At 44.1% G+C, this 19,927-nt stretch overlaps 1 protein-coding gene across 1 annotated transcript in view; it reads left to right on the forward strand.

Annotated features, from left to right (window-relative positions):
* The window catches only part of SDK1 (sidekick cell adhesion molecule 1), a 551,260-nt gene that overhangs the window by 446,119 nt on the left and 85,214 nt on the right, over window positions 1–19,927 (forward strand). Inside the window, exons 30-35 of the mRNA XM_019512615.1 lie at window positions 2,942–3,143; window positions 6,006–6,109; window positions 7,552–7,622; window positions 12,975–13,110; window positions 15,044–15,103; window positions 17,798–17,899. Coding sequence (XP_019368160.1) covers window positions 2,942–3,143; window positions 6,006–6,109; window positions 7,552–7,622; window positions 12,975–13,110; window positions 15,044–15,103; window positions 17,798–17,899 — 675 coding nt within the window. The remainder of the gene's footprint in view (window positions 1–2,941; window positions 3,144–6,005; window positions 6,110–7,551; window positions 7,623–12,974; window positions 13,111–15,043; window positions 15,104–17,797; window positions 17,900–19,927) is intronic.

Genomic DNA, 19,927 nt, shown 5'->3' on the forward strand with positions numbered 1-19,927 from the left:
AAAAAAAAAAAAAAGGAAGGGGGGCGCATTCTGACAATGTGTGGGTGAGAAACTCAGCATCATGGGAAACCTTCTGCGCCTCAACAGAAGCTATTCTACTTTCTGTGGCTGTGGATGTAATAGCTCACTGCATAATTCCCACTTTCGCTGTAATAACAATTATCAAGCCTTTAGGGATATCTTGGATATGAGAGTCATTACATAAAACAAGACCTTTCTCTCTCTAATGGCTGGCTGTGTGTTCCTGCTTGTATCCCATAAAGTTGGGTCCAAAGGCTCTCAGGTCTACCCTAAGTAGTGCATGTGTTTGGAAGAGTCAGAAAAAATGTTAAGCGTGCATCAACCATGATGGGAAGAAATAATAAAAATGATAAGGATATTTTTATATAAGATTATCTTATTTTGATAGGACAATAACCAGCATATGAATGTGCAAATGCATTTTTACCTCTCTAGTTATTAAAGCTTACTTAGTCTAATTAATGATGGGATTTTCAAAGAAAGTAGGTAGGCAGGCACCCAGATTGCCTTGAAACCCAATAAGAATTGCCACCTGCTACTTTGAAAAATCCCACCTTTGCTTGCTACTAAGTCTACATGCGAAATTCATTTGATGCAATAAACTCCGGCACAATTTGCTCTGGAGTTTATTGCTCCCAGGCGCAGTGTTTACATGTGCGCCTGGGTCCCCACAGCATGTTGAGCTGGGGTGATGGAGTCCTGGCTAGCAGGGGGCTGAAGGGTTCAGCCTGCCAGCTCAGTGCTCCTCCTACCCAACTCAATGTGCTGTGGAGGGAGTGACTAGCATACCAGGTGGCTACACTGGGGGGTTAACCAAGAGGTAGCCCCACACTGTAGCACCCTTGTGCCCCAGCTAGCCCCAGTCAGTGTCTACACGTGTATTGAGGCAGAGTAAATAACTCTGCCCTAGGATAATACTTGTGTTGTTCAGTACTATCCTATGGAGGAGCTAATTAGTTTACTCCGGCCTAATAGCACCGCATGTGTAGACACTTTACTGCGGAGCTAAGTAGTCAGCTCTGCCGTAAACAGAGCATCTTTTTGTAAGCAAAGAGTTTTCTACAATGCTTTGGAGCTACACTTCCCTGTGATGTTCCTCAAGATGAAGCCACCTGTTGGTAAGAGAACAGAGCCGCTGCCTGAGCGCCTCCATAGCTAAACTTCACATGAAACTGCTGTACCATGCCAGTGAAAAGGCCCTGCAGAATCACGTGGGGTCAGTTAACTTTCCTGCAGAAACAACTAATCTTTGGGTTTGCTTGGACCTAAGTTCTATTAATTGGACCCTCTATAGTCATCGTTTCTTAGTAACGGTCAGGTTTTATCTCACAAAAAAGGGAGATTTAAAAAATCTCAGCGACTCATTAGCAGCAGACCGGAACTGTGCCCCGGGAGGCTGGATACAAAATGTGATCTGTTCAAACTGCAAGCTGGTTAAACTCGATCAGATTAAATCCTCACACGATGCTACTGGGCTCACCCTCCCTCCGATAGCATAACCTGGAACACCTGCCCAGCCCTCCCAGAGCAAGGCATTGACCTTTGCGTCATACTCTGCAGAGCACGCTGCTATCACTGAAGACTTTCTGCAGCTAATAGCTTACCATCCTTTTGGCACTTGTGTGTCAGCAAGAGCATGCTGCAGAGAAATGCCAAGCCATAAAGGAAATGTTTTGAGAGAGGGGGAAAAAATGAAGTGCTCTTCATACAGAGCGGTGAAGGATCCTGCAGTCAGAGGTGTGTTTATGGAAACAAGTGCTGATTAAGTTGAATCGAATTGCTTCTCAAAGGCAAGTTGCTGCGGTGTCTCCAATCAATTCCTCCTTTATTACATGCCACACATTTTAATCAGAATCAATAATCTTCATGATAAACAATTAAACAATTATTCCGTACTCTATTGAGTTTCTCTATTGAAATCGATGGGGTGCAGAGACATCGTGACAGGGGAGAGATCTATATTCAAACGGTTTGGGACTGGTGGGTACTGCACCTGTATTTCCATTCCCTACTTCTTACAAAATATGGAAGCATTAACTACCCAGGAGAGGTCCGCATTGGTGCTGGGACAAACTGTTTTAATGTGGCAGGTTCGAGGTCAATCACTGTGAAGGAGGTGACACGGTGGGGGGTGTCTGAGCAGTGATCTGAAGTAGGCACTTCCAGCCTCAAGTCTCCACTACATCCAAGATGTGCTTGGACACAGCGGGCAGTAGCAGTTGCAGGTCAATGGTTGACTGGCTGGTTCCAGCAGAGGTTAGTGCAGCGGAGAAGCATTGATCACTGATGGTCAGTGGGGGATCAGGCAGAGTGAAACTGGATCCCCCCACAATCCAACTCTGCTTTTCTAATACACCAGGGGTTGGTAGCAGCTGCTAGAGGAGGCAGCAGCTGTGTGGCACGGAGTGAACTTGGCAGACTGGGGAGTCTGGTCCTTAGATACCAAGCTAATGGGCACAGGCTTAGAAGCTGGAATGATGTATAGGAGATTACAGGCCAGGTGCACTTCTCAGTTTCACAAGAAATTTCCTCTCTGTAGCTGTTTGGCTGCTGGTATCAAAGAGGTATTGATTCTCTTTGGTGCTGTGTCTCTTTCCAAAAAAAGGGAAGTGTACAGAGTGCAGATGTTTCCCAATATCTGAGAGAGACAAAAATATGACGATTGCAATATTGACTCCTCCGTATCCAGTGATTTAGGAACATAAGGGTTCTTGAGGTGACTGTGTTGCTAGGGAGGTGACGATAACTTCTAACTCTCGTCTTTGAAACTGGGACATGAGCCGTAGTACCAGTGGTGTGCTTTAGTGTTTCAAGCATCAGATCCCCTGTATCATTGCAACTGAGAAGGTGCATGAGTCTCTCTAGATGTTTCCATTTGAATTTTCTTCTGTGGTGATACCAGCTTTTTATTTAATTGCAGAGCGACCAGCACCTCCCAGGCAACTGATAACCCCGCAGACTGAGGTTTCGTCACAGAGTCTCAAGCTGCAGTGGGTTCCTGGTAGTGATGGATCCTCCCCGGTACGATACTTCACTGTGCAAGTGCGGGAGCTACCAAATGGAGAATGGCAAACCTACTCCTCTTCCATCAGTCATGAGGCAACCTCCTGCATCATTGAGAGGTATCTTACAACATCAGGGCATCCTAGAACTTGTACCACTTGCCACTTGGAGCATTTTATAGTTTCAAAGATCAAATATTAACCTGTGAAACTTCCACGCCCTTTGGGAGACAGGTAAAGAAGAGCCACTGTCCCGGTGGTAGAGGTGGCAAAAGTGATGCACAGAAGTTAAGTGACCTGCCCAAGGAAGTACAGCAAATATAATTCAAAGTTGGAATTGCAGCCCAGCATTTCCAGGCTCCTCCCCTGAAGCTTGGTACACTAGATCACTCTTTTTCTCCTACACAGGATCTTGCCCAACCCTCTGACTGGGCAACATCCTGGAAAATAGAAGTCGGAATCATAGAAAATGGGGGCTGGAAGGGACCTCGGGACATCATCTAGTCCAACCCCCTTCTCAAAGCAAGACCATCCCCAACTAGATTACCCCAACCAAGCTTTGTCTAGCTGGCTCTTAAAAACCTCCAAGGATGGAGAGTCCACCACCTCTCTGGGTAACCTGTTCCAGTGTTTTACTACTCTCCTAGTGAGGAAGTTCTTCCTAATATCTAACCTAAATTTCTCTTGCTACATTTTGAGACCATTGCCCCTTGTTCTGTTATCTGCCACCACTGAAAACAGTCCAGCTCCACCCACTTCAGGTAGTTGAAGGTTGCTATTAAATCCCCTCTCAGTCTTCTCTTTTCCAGACTAAATAAGCCCAGTTCCCTCTGCCTCTCTTCAGAAGTCATGTGCCTCAGGCCCCGAACCATTTTCGATGCACTGTCCTTCACTCTGTCCAGTTTGCCCACATCCTTTCTGTAGTGCAGGGCCCAAAACTAGACACAGGACTGGGGATGTGGCCTCCCCAGTGCTGAATAGAGGGGAGGAATCACTGCCCTTCATCTGCTGGCAACCAGTGCAGCCCAGGATGCCGTTAGCCTTCTTAGCACCAAGGGCACACCGCTGGTTCATATTCCACTTACTGTCCACTGTAATCACCAGGGCTTTTGGTAATGGCTTATGTTAAAATTCACCTGGTCAAGGTACTGAAATATCTCTTTGTTACCCCTTATCCTGTTTCCAGATGAGGAATATTGTATCTGCATTTTCCATACTAAAATATACAGATAGCTTTGGGGTGTTTTGAACTGTCAGCCAGCCTCCATTCGGCTCTCAGAAATGGTGCTGGAATTAAAGACATTGCAATGTCTCATACAGACGCGGGGGGACTCATTTTGCTTCTGCCAGTAGAAGCAAGACTGTCTCTAAAAGGCCGTTGGTATATGAGACTATGGCATTCACAATTTGTTAATGCCTGTTACAAAAATGTCAGGCGGTGCCTTCTGGTGAACTGACTCATTAGTCATGTGCCAAAGGATATAAATATAAATATATTGCCACCATTTGTTTAACAGGGCAGGAAAAAGAAAACTTGACAGTTATCAGACAAATGCAGACCTGATTCACCGACTTTGGTGGAGTTTCACCACGCCTGAATTATGCCCAGCGTCTTTGCAGTCAAGGCCCTTGAAATCCAGGAGACGAGCTCTGTAATTTAGACTTGACATTGTCATTATTGAAAACAAAAGATCTATATTTCAAGAAAGACAATTTAAGTTCCTGAAGGAGAGTGCTGGTTTCCTAACAGGGTAAACTTGCGGGGTGGGGGGACCTTTCTGTTCTCCCTTGCTAAAAGCATTTTCCTATGGGTATCCAGAAAAGCAATATTGTAGTGCCATTAGTTATTGGCCATCACAATATATTATCCCTCAGTGTTTAATCATCCCGTGTCGGTATCTTTACTTGGACTTGCCTCTGCTAGCTGGTGGCCAGACGCTACCAATTAATTAACTAAGCCCCCTCTAACTTACAGCTCTCAACTCGCAGCCCTTCCAGGTGTCTCAAAAGCAAGCCTCCTCCTGGCCAAGCCAGAAGATGCTTTGCTGAGGTTACGTCAGCTAAAAATCAGTCTTTGCATATCTTAAACTCTGTATGTACACAAGAGCTGCGGGGAATCTGCTGTCACTGTCTTTATTAAGTAAGCTGGGTAATAGCATTAGTTTGAAATTCAGTCGGAGTGAAATGTACTGGTCCTGCTGCACAGCCTAGTAGATTAATCAGAAGGCTGGCAGGCTGTTTTCTCATGCCAGCTGTGCCATTGACTTCCTGGGTGGTGGCGGGCACATCAACTAACCTCTCTTTAGCTGTGTCCTTGTCTCTAAAATGAGGATCAGCTGCCCCACAGGACTCTCAAGGATGTATGAGATGCTTAATACAGATGGCACTTTAAGGATCTGAAATGCTAATGCATACCCTGAATTTTTTTAATAATGCACATTGCCCTTTCTGCAACCCTCTGTTACCCACAGACCTGTCCATGAATTACAGCTATGGCTATTCTTTCGGACTGAGTCAGTCATGAGCAGAAAGCGTCCATCTTTGAGACCCCTTCCCTTCCCCCTTCCTCCTACCTTTGTATTCAGATCTCTCTCCTTCTAATACATTGCTCCACAGCACATCCTTCCACAGCATCTGATGAAGTGAACTCTAGCTCGTGGAAGCTTGTGATGCATGGAGATACATATACACACACACTTTAGTTAGTCTATAAAGCGCACATCTACCCTGGCTTCTATTTGAGAGCTCTGGCTGGAGGATATTTGAGAAGGTGACAGTGACATTAGAGAGGATCTGAGCAGCCCTGACGCCACTGGGAAGAAGGACAAGACTGGAAATAAAGGATGGAGGGCTTTAGAGAAGATGAACTACTCTAATAACCTCATCTGCCTTTGGGCAGGTTCTTTTTGGAGGGTTAGTCTCAAGCAGCTTGCAGAGACTCAAGGAGAATTCATCCCTCATCCTTGTTTTTACATTTTACAGGCTGAACCCATTTACTTCTTATAAGCTGCGAGTGAAAGCAACCAACGACATTGGAGACAGTGACTTCAGCACCGAGACCGAAGCAGTCACTACTCTCCAGGACGGTAAGAGAGATGAAGAGGGCACGATCCAGACACTGGCCTGGGCAGTGCTCCAGGGACTGCACTGTAACCTCTGGAGCCCCTTCTTCCACGAATTTTAATTCCACTTTGTGCTTCAGGTGGGGGGGTAGAGTGAAAACCCAGAGAGTCAACCACAGTATTGTTCATGGGGAATTGATATGGATGGTAACGAGATTTAGCTGAATTAATAACAGGCAGCTTTAAGTGTCCTGCTGTGCCCTCTGATAATGAATCATGCTTTCAGGAGTCTCCAAATGGAATTAAACTCTGTTTGATTGGCTTCCAAACTCTGCGCTAACCATTATCTTTCCAGAAATTGAATAATTTACAAGAGATCATTAAAAATAAATGCAGAATTGTGCATGTTTGAAGAAGTTTCTTCAATTGTTTTCACTCCCCATTCACATTAGGCTGCAGTGCTGCTAATGACTGAGGTGTCAGGAAGATGGAGCATGAGGCTTCGGTAAACATAGGCGTCTCTTCCTGCAGATTGGAGTAAACAGAAAATGAATGACAGTTGTCAGGGTTTGGGGAGGGGAGGGGGAGTGGGCCTTTGAAGACAGATTTTGCTGCCCTGGATAATATCCCCTAGGATGTTATTCCATAGATAATCTCACTTACCTGGACAGGACTTCTTGTGCGTCTGTGGGTATAAGAAAATTAGAATCAGGCCTGGAACAGATTTGCCCAAGTTATGTTATGACATCATGATAGGTGCTGAGCAACATTTGATATAACATGGCTGCAGGCAAATAATACACGTAGGTGTTAAGGTAGCAGGGAATGTTGCTAAAGCACATTGCGGAGCGTGTCACCCCGAAATCAGAAGGCAGGTGTCATCAGATAGCAGGTGACTTGGATTGGGACAGCGCTTGAACACACAAGGTGTTAAAGAAAGCCCCATTTTTCTGAACAAAAGCTGCCTTATTGTTGCAGAGTATTGCAGACGAGAACTCCAGGTGCTAATGAGGCAATGCTGCCTCCATGCAGCCGAACTGAAGATTTCATTTTCAATTGACTTTGAGCTTAGTTACAGGGAATCGGGAACTCACCGCAGCCTCCTAACAATGCAACAAGCAGAACTTGCGAAAGCTCCTCAGCCCCTTAACAAACTGTGAGCCATTATTTTACTGAGCAAACCTAGCTGCCAGTAGAGCATTACTCTGTGGAGAGCTGTAGGCTCCTGATAAGCTCTGCTTTCTCTGTGCCTGAGCTGAGACGTGCTGTGTGTGTTACAGAGGTAGCAGAGACAGTGTGGTAGGGAACTGGCTGTCCCTGTACATCCGTGCTCTTGTCCTCTATCTTGCCACTGATGGTGACAACGAACCTGACTTGGGAAGGGCAGCAGTGAAGGAAGGCAGGGACCCAATGGAATACGTTTTCTGTTGTTGTAACATCGTTTGGTTTTGATTGTGTTTTTCCAGTTCCAGGTGAACCTCCAAGGTCTGTCTCGGTAACTCCCCACACCACTTCCTCTGTGCTTGTTCAGTGGCAGGTAGGTAAAACACAGCAATTGCTGTAACATTTCTGCACTGACTTACCTGGCTTAAGTTGCATGGCATAATGGCACAGTGGGAGCAGGTAACTTCTCTGCACTGGGTATCCCTAAGCACACTCAGAAGGCAGAGTCCAGTTTGACCGGTGACAGATGGAAATTTCTGGTCCTCTAGTTTTAGTGTGAGGGGGATACTATAGCTACGTACCTTGATGGAGACAAAAGGAGATAACAGGGTTCCTATGAAAGCCTGAGCTTGTTGCTTTTACACATGCTCCTGCCTCTTGTTGGTGTCACTAGGTTTCAGTCTTTACACGTGGACTACTTAGCGGTGTCACCCATGGTGCTGATCAGGTAATGAAACAGTTCTGTCAGTACAGACTGCATACAGTCTCCTCTGGTTGGTGTCTGGTTGGTGTCATGCTTCTTAGGAACTTCCTGTGCACTCTGGCTCTTTTATAGCTATTTTTCTGAGTGAAGAAGAGCAGGTTTTGGACCTTCAGCATCATTCTGAGCTGACTGGAGATTATCCATGCCAGATCTGCTCTACAAACGCATGCATTTTCAGTTTCCATTCCTATCAATCTGGCTTAGGGCTGCTCTGATTTGCCAGAACTTTGTATGCCGCTGCTTTAAGACATTGTCCTGCAGAGTGAGCGTGAATACAGGAAACCAGTGGGGTAATATAGCCTGAAATCCTTTCCAGGGATTTTCCTACCCTGGAAAATCTGTGCTTCACCTTGCTCCTGAGAGAGAATCCCGCCCTCATAACAAGGCTGTCTTTCAACAGATTGTATTCAAATGAAAAATGTATATGCATGTTTACGGTGCAGGCTCAGCACCTTGCATGTTGGAAGAATATTCTTTCATGTACGAAGGTTTGTCTGTTCCTGTGCCAGCAGTTCCTGGAAGATATGCCTAGCTTTACAAGTGCACAACAGACAGCAAAACACTAAATAATGTCAACATCACTTGGAGTATGTTGAACAAATAGAAGACATGTTGAACCATTTTACTGGAGGAAATATGTCTTGGTATAAATCAACTGTCCCGCCTCCAAATCAAACATAGCATGGAATGAATTGACTACAAGGAGAACAAACAGGGAAGACATAATGTACTGTAGGAGTAACCCTTTCTCCAATTGACTGATTATTGGTGGGTAATTAATATGAAATAGGTGGTTATTTAGATAATTGGATACTTTATATTTCATGAAAATGAAATGGGATAGTTGTACCATGGCCATCTCAAGGGAGTCGCAGGCAATTACATGTCATTACTACACATATATTAATAGGGTTCCGGTAATTCAGCCGTAATATATTTTGCAAATAAACAAAAATCTTCAATTCCCACAATAGCCTACAATTAACAAGGGGTTGCACAGTAGTATTAAAGAATAATGTATACAAAAAGCATCAGCCAAGCTAAAGGAGGGGGGGAGGGGAGCTAGCCAAGCAGAGCTGAATTTTTAACTTTGAACTTAGTTAATAATTCACAGAGCAAAATCCAGATGCACCATCTGTGCTTTAAGCTGCTTGGTCCAATCAGTCCATTATTTTTAAATAAAAAAAAAAAACGAAGAGAATCTATCCATCGCAGACAGTTGTATTAATAATGCAAGATTGATTTTAAAAGTACTGGGCAATGTTTAAGTTAACTTCAGGATTGTGGACTGCCCTGGCTCCATCTTAGGCATCCAAATTCCTGCAACTTGCATGATATAAAGAACTTGTTCATGTTACTTCCCTAACCCATACAGGCTGCCACTCGTTATCACTTTACCTACCTCAGCAGATCCCTGGGGCCTTCCTTCAGATAAATACAAAATCCTAAATAATCCTTTACATCAGAAGTAGAGTTTTGGCCATGACAGACAGATAGGGCTAGGAAGATCTGACCTCTCTGTAAAGTACCCTTTTCAAGAAAAGATCATCATTTTCATGGCAAGGAGGAGGAAACATTTTGGTCCATTTATCTTCCGAGTATCCTTGTGCTACATTTAAAGGAGGAAATAACTGGAGAAACACAGGAAGGCATGAAAAACAAGTCGTCTGTCAACAGATCAATGTGCCACCGTGACAAGGAATTAAAGAAATAGCCTTTCGTTAACTTTAAAACAGAACGCAGAGCAAAGTTGCATCACTCGTATTCAGTAGGGTTTTCCGTGTTTTGAGATTGTATGGGAAATGTCCCCGAATGTGCTCTTTTATTTTTTTGAAGTGTGACACATCTCACTAATTAAAAAGTGAAGCAGAAAAAGGCACTGGACCATTACAAGAGAACTTTCCTTCCGGATAAAACATGATTTACGTCCAACTAAATGCAAATCCAATTAGTGTTCCCAGTGTCTCCTCGCTGTGATTGTTAGTTCTGCTGCTTCTCTTCTCTGACTTGGCTGCACACGCAAGTCATGATATATGTTGTTGTCTTTTCCTTCTTCCCCATCAGGAAAAGAAACAGTTCCTCCGAGTTATCATTATGACTCTCCCTTGCAAGTAGGGAAGTAGGGAGGCAAATTAACTGCCAATAATCGCTTGTTGAGATAGCACAATTCTATTACAATGCTATTAGCTAAAATAAAGCTAGTACAATATGGGGAAAGTAAGACAAAGGCCAAAGGATGAAAAAGAAAAAGGACTGTGGATTATAATTACCAGGAAGTAACATCGCAACGGCTTACAGTATGTCTCCCCTTCGCCCATCCCGGAAGGGAGACTGTTCCTTTTGGCTGGAAGATGACGGATGATGCCGTCCTGCAAAGACGGAGGAGAGGGATGGGCTGTCTATTTGCACAGCACCTCATACAGCGTGGTGCTGGTCTGCGGCTGGGGAAGCTGGTGGGACAAGAGAAAACTGTTCTGCTTAGCTAAAGGAATCAAGGCATTTCAAAGGCTGAGAAAACTTGATAAAACACATCGGGGAAGCAGACATGCCGGTGCAAGAAGAACAAGGGAAAGTGAAACCTAGGGCTGGCACAAAAATAACTGGGTCTAAACTGACAAAGAATAAATTGAGTTGGAAATGAAAGGAGGATTTTTAACCATTAGAGCAGTTAGGCTCTGCAACAGGCTTCCAGTAGAAGTAGCGCAAGGCAAGTACGTGCCCAGCCTGAAGACAGACCTTGATCGGTTTATGAAAAGGATAGTATGATACGGTGGTCTGTGATACAAGGGGAGTGCACGCAATGACTCGAGGTGGGCCTCTCCCATTCCTGGTGCTTCTGCAATACTAGCAAAAAATATTAATAGTAGTTGTCACTGGGGGAGTCTCTTGAAGAGTATACAAGGCCCAGAAGACGATGAATGCACTCCTGCATCCATGCAGAGTAGAAGTGACTTGTGCTGGATTGTTCTTAATGGGCTCGCTCTTGCTGGGACCGCTGCAAGGAACTGCCTCCTGTTCTTGCTAGCTGCATACTTTCCTTGTCATCTGTTAAGGTTATCCTCAGAGGTGTTCTCTACACTTGTCTGTAACAGAATTTCTCCTTTTTCCCAGTTTTCCTCCATTCTAGCCCAAAGAAATACCATCCCCTTAAGGCAGATGTCTCCCCTTCATGAAAAACAGTCAGTTAATGGCAGGTTCTTTGCATTTTGTCTACCCAAGAGCTAGGCTGCTGCTGAACACTTGCTGCCTTCCCTGTTTTGGATGATTTTAATCCTTTCTTTACTAGCTTTATTTAAATTGCACGTAGTGTTAACCATTTCACGCAGTGTTACGGCTTCAGTGGTGGACAGAGTTATCCCTATACAAAGTTCACGAAACACACGGGGATCTTTCCAGATTTAAATCATTATCCATTTATCCTTTCAGCCCCTTAAATTTCACTGCAGGAATCTTTCAAAGATAAATGGCTGAAGTTTCTTCTCTTCTCTGCCACTGTAAAACCACATTAGGCTCCTAAAAAGGCACTTGTTCCATATGCCCCGGCTCCCATCTCCTGTCTATATTTACTCAGACAAAAACCTCCTCTCAGTATAATGGAAGTCTGTAGCTGGAGAAGGACCTCAGGGACTGCTGACTAATTCCCCTGCTGAAATGTAAGTGCTGTTGAGTGCTGGCGGGCTACGTGCTCCAGAGGAATAGGGGTGTGAATGGCTGGCCCAGCGGCCGTACATGCTTACCATCCTGCTCCAGACTGCTGTGCGGGAGAGCCAGGTTAAGCTCTCAGATCTGATGCCTGGCCTCAGTTTGTCCGAAGCAGGGGCGCTTGGTCTTGTGTCTAACAGCCTCGCTACCTGAGGTTGAAGGAGCCCAGGTGAGCTCTGTGCAGGGCTCTGTCCGCTCCCTCTTTACCAGAAAGAAGACGGTGATGGAGAAAAGGGAGGGCTCCTTAGGATCCCCAGGAATTTTGTATGGGCTCCTTGGGGAAAAAGAAACATCTGAATGAGGATTACATTGCATCTGGTATACTGATGGGCAAGAAACGTGAGAAACAATATCCCTTGTACGTTATATCAGAGCTCTTCTCCTGACTTGCACATTTCTGTTAGAGACGGTTCCCTCTGGCCCAAGGGGAGTCTGCTCTGCTCTAGCCCAATGTAAAAGAGTGGCAATATCCCATCTGCAAGGAGGGCTATTACCAAATATACCTGTTTTTTTACTATGCGAGTTAAAAGCCATAATATACGGATCTGTATTCAGCTTCTCATCAGTATGCCCCTAAAGCCATACTGAATCCAGAGCGTGCTATTAGCAAGCTGTCCCCAAGAACAGCCGCAAGAGAATTACTGTTTCAAAAATAATGCTTTTGCCAAAAAAAAAAAAAAAAAAAATTTTTTTTTTTTTTTTTTTTGGCAAAAAAATTTTTTTTTAAAAAAAAATTTTTTTCCAAAAAAAAAAAAAAAAAAAATTTTTTTTTTTTTTTTTTTTGGCAAAAAAATTTTTTTTTAAAAAAAAATTTTTTTCCAAAAAAAAAAAAAAAAAAAATTGATTTATCTTCTGTCTGCTGAAAGTCTGACATATTGGCTTCCACTTCTCCTGCTTATTGGAGGCAATGGGTAGGTACTTCTGAATTTTTTGCATCTGGTTTGGCTATATAGTTTATCACACAAAGGCAGGGAGCTCAGGTTGAAGTGAACTTTGGACTTTTAAATACAGAGCCCTTTGTAAGTACCCCATCTGAGTTAAAATAACAGAAGTGCCATTCATCTCTTTTGTGTGTAAATTCCATGAACTTTAGCTTGCAAACATTAAGACTGGCTCCATTTCAGCCTAGGGAGCTCTGTGTCCCCTGTTGCACTGAACCCTGTGTCTGCTTAAGACCATCTGAGCCAAGGTCTGTATTGTCTGATGTTTGCTGCATTGCACATTCTTACCAAATGCTTTCCAAATATGAATTTCTTGCAGCCACCAAAGGTCGAGAGTCTGAATGGCTTGCTGTTGGGATACCGGATTTATTACCGGGAGCTGGATTATGACCCTGGCTCTGGAACAGAGTCCAAGACCATTAAAAACCCTTCAGCTTTACGAGCAGAGCTTACACGTGAGTAGACAGCAAGTGTTTCGGACGCATCGTGGTATTGCATGGTAATCCCTCATTCCACTAGTGTCCCCTGCTCACCCCAGGGGGAGACTGTACATATGTTTCTAGGGCACTGAATTACTTAACACTTACATACAAAGGATGGAGATGCTCAAAGATGGGGACATTTCCAAGATAACCTTGAAGTCTCAAAGTATTTTTTGTTCCGTAGAGAGAAAATAGAAAATAAATAAAAAAGTCAGAATCTCATCATACTGGAGTGCAGGTTAATAGTACTCAATTACCCCTTTATCGATCCACATGGAAGGGGAAGATGAGTAGAAGAATTAGAGAAGCATGAAAAGGAGTTTTAAACAGAGGAAGGAAAGAAAGGAGAGGAGGAGGTGGCAGAGAGGGACAGGAGGGGTATACCAAGTGGGGGTCAGTAACCTTCCAGATGTGAACCAGCAATAAAGGATCAGCTTCTGCCATGATTAACATCCATGCAACTACTCACAGGGCACATCTACATATGCTTATTAATAAGCAATAAGCTCTGGAGCTTATCACGTCGGAGCTTATTGCTGTTAGGTACGCATGTGCCCGTGTGCCTGGAGCTCAGCACATTTTGCTGGGTTGCAGCAGCCCCCATTGGCAAGAGGTCCAAGGGATCAGCCTGCCAATCCAAGGCTGCTCCTACCTGGCTCAACGTGCTGCAGAGGGGCACAAGGGTGCTTCAGCACAGGACTAGCCAGCAGGCAGCCCCTGTGCTGAAACCCCCTCGTGCCCCAGCCAACCAGCTGTGTGTCTATACATGTGGTGCTGCAGAGTAAAAAGCTCTGCAGCAAGGTAGTACTTGTATTTACATGTACTACTCTGCTGCAGAGCATATTAGTTTCATACACACTAATAGGGGTGCACATGTAGATGCTGAGATGTTTACTGCACTGTTAATTAGTCAACTGTGCACTAAGTGTCTTGTGTAGATGCACCCACAGAATAAAATACTATTTATAGTAAGTACAAGCCATAGAATTGGGCCCAACAGGACTGTTCTGATGTGATGATATCCTGCCTCATCTCCTTGGTTTTGGAGAATGCAGAATGCCTGTCTTTGAGCAGGGTGTTTTGAACATACTGATTTTCTACCTGTGGAGGGTAGATTTTTTTTCAAATAGCATAAGCATCAGATTCTGCCCTGATTTATACCCTCAGATGCCTGGTAAGGGCAAGGGGGGATTGTAAATCAGAATGTGGCCTAATAGTCTGTAGCTGCCTATTTAATACTGTTCTACTATAAACCACCCTGCTGGGCTTTTTTCAGGCAACTCGGATAGAAAAAGAGAGACAAAGACGGATGTATTTTCAAAGCAGCTTCAGCTCTGAAAGTCTTACCCGAGAGTATCTCTGTTCCACATGGACCTGCTGTTTTTATACAGCTTGCTATTCTCGTTCATTTGCACGAGGAATATTGAACCATGAAAATAATGCTGCGCAAAACTTAATATATATTTTAAAGAAATAAATCCCATCTGAGGTCAAGTGTTAGCGATTTACGTCCCGCATTTCAGGCCTTTATCCCATAATGCTCCACAATTGAGCTTTGGCAAGTTGAGAAATAAGCCTGCGGTACAGCAGCTGGAATTTTCCCCATAGAAATTGCTTCCCTCTGACTCATTTGTTCTGTGTACGCTGACAAGCCGTACGTTTCCCCGTGTTGTGTGTTTGTATGATTCTCTGTTTGGTGAGGAAGTGAAACTAGCCCTCGTGAATGAGATGCTTGTGATGGGTTATGAGAGAGTGATGTGATTTTATTGCCCTTCAAGGTACAGTCCCGACGCTCAAACTGTGTATGTGTACGCTGCATCATTTCCTTCTGTCTCTGCTCTACATCATTTGCAATAACTATTTCCCTGCACTGTAACAAGCTTTCTGCTTTGCTTACCCTGAATAGCCCAAAGCAGCTTCAAGATAGTGAACAGCAGCTCTGCATTAACGACGTATGAATTAACACGTAAGTGCACACTGCCTTTAGATGAGACACTTTATAATGGTTGGGAATGCACTATGGGCAAGCTCCTGTCATTCTCCTCACTGGATCAAGTATAAACCAACTCAGATTAATGAGTCAGCTTCCTTGGATGCCTGTTCTTTAAACCTTTGTTTTCAATATATCAAAAGATATTGGTGATGGAAGTAAGTGACTTGTAAAAAGATGGCTGCTGGGTAGGTGAAGCATCATTGACTGCAACATCTCCGTATTTCTGATGCTAAGTGAATTTTGATTCTGCTTGCCTCATATTTCACAGTCCATCTGAGTTTAGTTGAATCACATCATTAGTCCTTTGATTCAAGCATCAGGGCGTTCAGGCATTCTGCAAGTTACAAGGCCAGTTTAGAAAGGACCCAAAGAATTTGTATGCAGCTCAGAGATGTTTTCAATTGGAAATGAATAAAACAGTGTTCGACAGAGTTAAAAGGCAAGTTGCTTCATGGGGACAGCGGTTCACTAGGCAGGCTTTGCTCCAGGCTTCTGAGTTACAGATTGTCATGGGGTAAAGAAATGAAGCCCTGATCCCACATGCACTTGCATGCATGAACTCACATATGTTCTGTTTCCTTCCATATTAGCACCAAACCCCTAACTTGTAGCAGCAGCAATAAAAGTTTCTCTATATGAGTTGACAAGCGCCATAACTCCAGACAGGATGGCTCTTTCCTCTACAGTATATCAGTGTTTCATTTGTAGGCTGGCAAAGCCTCGATCAAGTATCAGATATCATCTAGTGGGTATCTGAAACCAGTGAGTGATGCTGGAATCTGACTCAGATATATGGGCAAAACACTGCTGTGGAGCTGAAATGAGAAGGATCAGATTCACTGAACTTGCCGCAGACTGATGTGATCCACAAAGCTAAGGTGCAGTATGATTCACAGGTAGCAGGAAAAGGTACTGGCAGAGGAAGGAATCCAGAGACGTATCCAATCCATGCACACATGAATAAACAATGCTATTTTAAGGACCATTTTTTAATATAATCGTCCTGTCTTCCAAAATATTTTTGTTCTTGGATCCTTTCAGTGATCCATATTCCTTTTAGACTCGGTGACTTCATTTTAAGACAGAAGTCCTGGAATCTGTGGACAGCTGCAGTCTTCTGGGATTGTTACATGATTCTACTCCACCCTCTTTTTAATTGATTTAGTAATTACCTTAGTGCCCTAGATTTTTGCCTGCTTTTTCTCTCCTTGCTCTCACTCTTCTTCCCCCATCTGTCAGAGTAGTCCCTGCATGTCAGCGAAGAAATTGGGAGCCTGGTGGCCAAATGGAGTACAAGAGGTTTCAAATCCCCCTTGGAATCTGTGATCAATGTTGAAATGGTAATCACTTCGAGACAAATGGCTGCGCAGCCCATTGAATGGGATTACAGACTCCCCTCATCAACCTCCATCTGTACCGCATTTCAGTTGCAACAGTGCTGTTGCTAACTATTCCCTAAACAGAGAGGACTCTGTGGCTGGGGAAGGGCCTACAGCTATGATATTTCCCATAAGCAGAAATAAATAAGAGTCTGGATCTTGACCTTTTAGAGTAGGATCGTCTTGTTGAACAGGCCCGCCCTTAGGCACGGCTCAGGCATTTTGCTTTTTCTTGTCAACGACTGAGAATTATCCCTTTTAGCCTGTGGACAGATGAAACCCCCTTAGGGTCAGAGCGATAGCTATATTTGGGGTTGGGAAGGCATTCTACCCCATGGTCAGATTGATATGGGCTATAGGGGGAAGGGGGTTGCCTTTTTTACCATCTTCTGTAGGTGGGGGTGCATGGCCCTATTCCTGGACTCTCTTGAGCATATATTAACAACTTCACAGCATCAGGACATTGGCCACGGCGGTCTCCCTGTGGCAGCTTAGGGTGTTATGGCTTGTGGTTTTGTCAGGCGTGACTAGTTCTGCTAAAAGGTTGGACGGTGGATTTGTACAGGATGGTTTGAATAGGGAGGATCCTGCCTCAGGCTGGGAGTTGGACTCGATGACCTCTGGAGGTCCCTTCCGGCCTTACTTCTTTACAAGTCTAAGTAACATTTACACCGGTGTGCTCAGCACAACATGAGTGTAAGAAAGTAATAGGCAGGTAAGCAAATCTGAACTGGGATAACTTCACCCAATTAAAAGGAATTAGGGGCAAAGGTCTACTAATATAAATAATACCAGTTTAGGTTTTGACTGTGTGCTGCCATCCCGGCATAGCCATTTGATAAACACGAACAGGGTATTTATTAGTTACTATTGTCTTGCACCTAATGACAAAGCCCTGGAAAAGCGCTTGCTGCCCTAGGACAACTGATCTGTATTCATTTCTGACTCCAGTGCTACTTGCATTGGTCTACAAAACCCCGTGTAATTACACCAGGGTTTGCCGTGTCAGTCCACACTCTTGAGAAAGCAGTAGGAGATCTGGGGGGGGGATAGACTGAGGTCTTGTCATAATTATGAAAGTTATTACATGTCATTACTGTGGCGATGTGTGAATTAGAAAAGACGAGCTAAACAGAGCCAAGTAAAAGACTCTCACATTTCAGTAACTTGTTTCCAATATTCTCTCGCTATATTGAGTGAGCGAGAAATGTGGCTATAAAGGGATAAGGGAGTATTAAGTGGGATGTTAGAAGTGTCAGTTTTTTGATGTAATAATTTACATTTCCAGATTTGAAGAAGTACAGGAGATATGAAGTTTTAATGACAGCCTATAATATCATCGGGGAGAGCCCTACCAGCACACCTGTGGAAGTGTTTGTTGGTGAAGCTGGTAAGTGACTGGAAAATGAATTGCTTTAGGGGGTTGAGAGAGATCCTGGAGTCTCGGAAAGATCCTCCCACAGCCAGGATCCCCACACAGTTTTCCACAGTGCCTCCTTCAGAGACACAGTGGGACTAACAGTCATTTGCTGTTGGAAAGCTGATATATCTGCAAAGCCCCGAATGAGGAAAGCAAATGCATCTGGGAGAAGGAGTTGGGGGAGGAGGGAGAGAATATTTTTAGCAGTTCCAAACAAATGAGCTTAGCTTGAGGAAAGAGTTGACTCACGGTAAAGAAGTAAAAAGTGGAGCATAAGAACACTAGAAGGGAAAAGAAGAGAAACCAGAAGGCAAGGGTGACCCAGGAAGCAAGTTCTTTTATTTTATGGCCCGCCTGTGTGGAGCATCGTCCTGCGCACATGTACCACAAACCTCAACGTACATTGGCATCTACTGAATCCATGGAGGGAAGTGTCTCCAGGTTCGCCGTAGCTCTGCAGTTCACCGCCTCCCTTGGGAAAATGAGAACTCTTTACCTCTGTCTTGACCAGGATGAAAAGCCTCCCCAGCAGTAGATCTCTGTGTGCAGCTCTACATCTCTATATTACCTGTTAGGTATCTAGAGCATCCGGGCTCTATGTGTTTTACAAAATGCAACTTTTTGATCAATTTGAAGTCACTACCCTAACAGACTTATAACCTAGAGTAGACCGGCAGAGTGTGCATAATCAAGCACTTCAGTGCTTCACGAGACAGCAGACTGCACTAACCCAGTGCTGACACTGTCCCCTGCTGTAACACTGCCTAGAAGAAAACGGGACTTGAGCCAATGCCGTAGTTCACATTTATAAAGGCTCCAACTGATAGGCTTGCACCGGAGTTGCTGTGAGCTTTAATACCAATCCCAATAGCAAGCTTTCCTATCAGGACTTCATACACAGTGGTTACCCAGACGCACGTCGGCTCTCAGCATGTTGTTCAGTCGGCTGCTTTGAAGCAATCTGGTTTCACTTTTGTTCTTTTATCTTTAATCTAAGTCTTGAAGGGTTGATTTCAAAATCCTGAGTTAATTGTTTTTATTATGACTTCATTAAAAGACTAGGTTTTTCTGAACTAAGACAAACAAGTTATTAACTGTGCTTAACCTATTTCAAGGCTTGCTGTAATGTTCAGTATTTGAAGAAAAGCTTCATAAATGAATCAGGGGAATGGGCCTGCACTGTGGGTGCGGTGCAGTTAGGGATACTTATTGAACTGTTAGTATTTTGTTAGGACTCCAGCTTCTTGCAAAGATGGCAAAGGAAGCTCCAAGTGGAGCCAAGTATGTTTGGCTTCAGAATGTATTTTCTTTGCAGAACTAAATAGCTCATCACAGCACTGCAGCCAGCAAAGACACTTACACACACACCAATTCAAAAAGTAAGCCAGGGAAACAAAGGGAAGCTGCTGCATTATGTCTTCATCTCCCTCATCCCAAATATTGATCATAGGAATTCAAGCAAGTGGCAGAGAGATGGAGGATGGAGAGCCCAGGAATATACTGTGACATCTGCATGCAGTGCGTTCTGTGAGATGCAGGGGTGACAGTATCACTTGGCTCAGTGTTGGTTGGGCCACAGCCCAAAACTGTGTCTGATTTCAATCATTGCATTTTAAGAGTGATGCAGGGAAGTGGATAGGAGAAGTTTTGAAATACTGGTAAGGTGGAAGAGATGGGACTTTGTTCCATTTTGACTGTAGGGACCCAAGTCAAAACTACTGAACAACAGAAAGTGAATGTGAGAAACAGCAGAGGGTGGGGACTCACTTATCCAGGGATATAATTGAACATAACTGCACTTGTACAGTGCACACACACCCAGACCAAAGGAGACAGGCGTTATATCTGGGAATCGTATATAGCCGCTGGATGGATGCTGGTAAAAGGTGGTTGCGTTCCGTCCTTGAGGGTCTCGGCAGTTCTGTGATGAGTGAAATGACTCTTTTCTGTTTAGGAAAGGGAGATAATACAGCACATTTATTTGGGGGGGGGGGGGTT

This window comes from Gavialis gangeticus, unplaced genomic scaffold (assembly GCF_001723915.1).
Source record: "Gavialis gangeticus isolate Ggan-Ray unplaced genomic scaffold, GavGan_comp1, whole genome shotgun sequence".
NCBI classification, from domain to species: domain Eukaryota; kingdom Metazoa; phylum Chordata; order Crocodylia; family Gavialidae; genus Gavialis; species Gavialis gangeticus.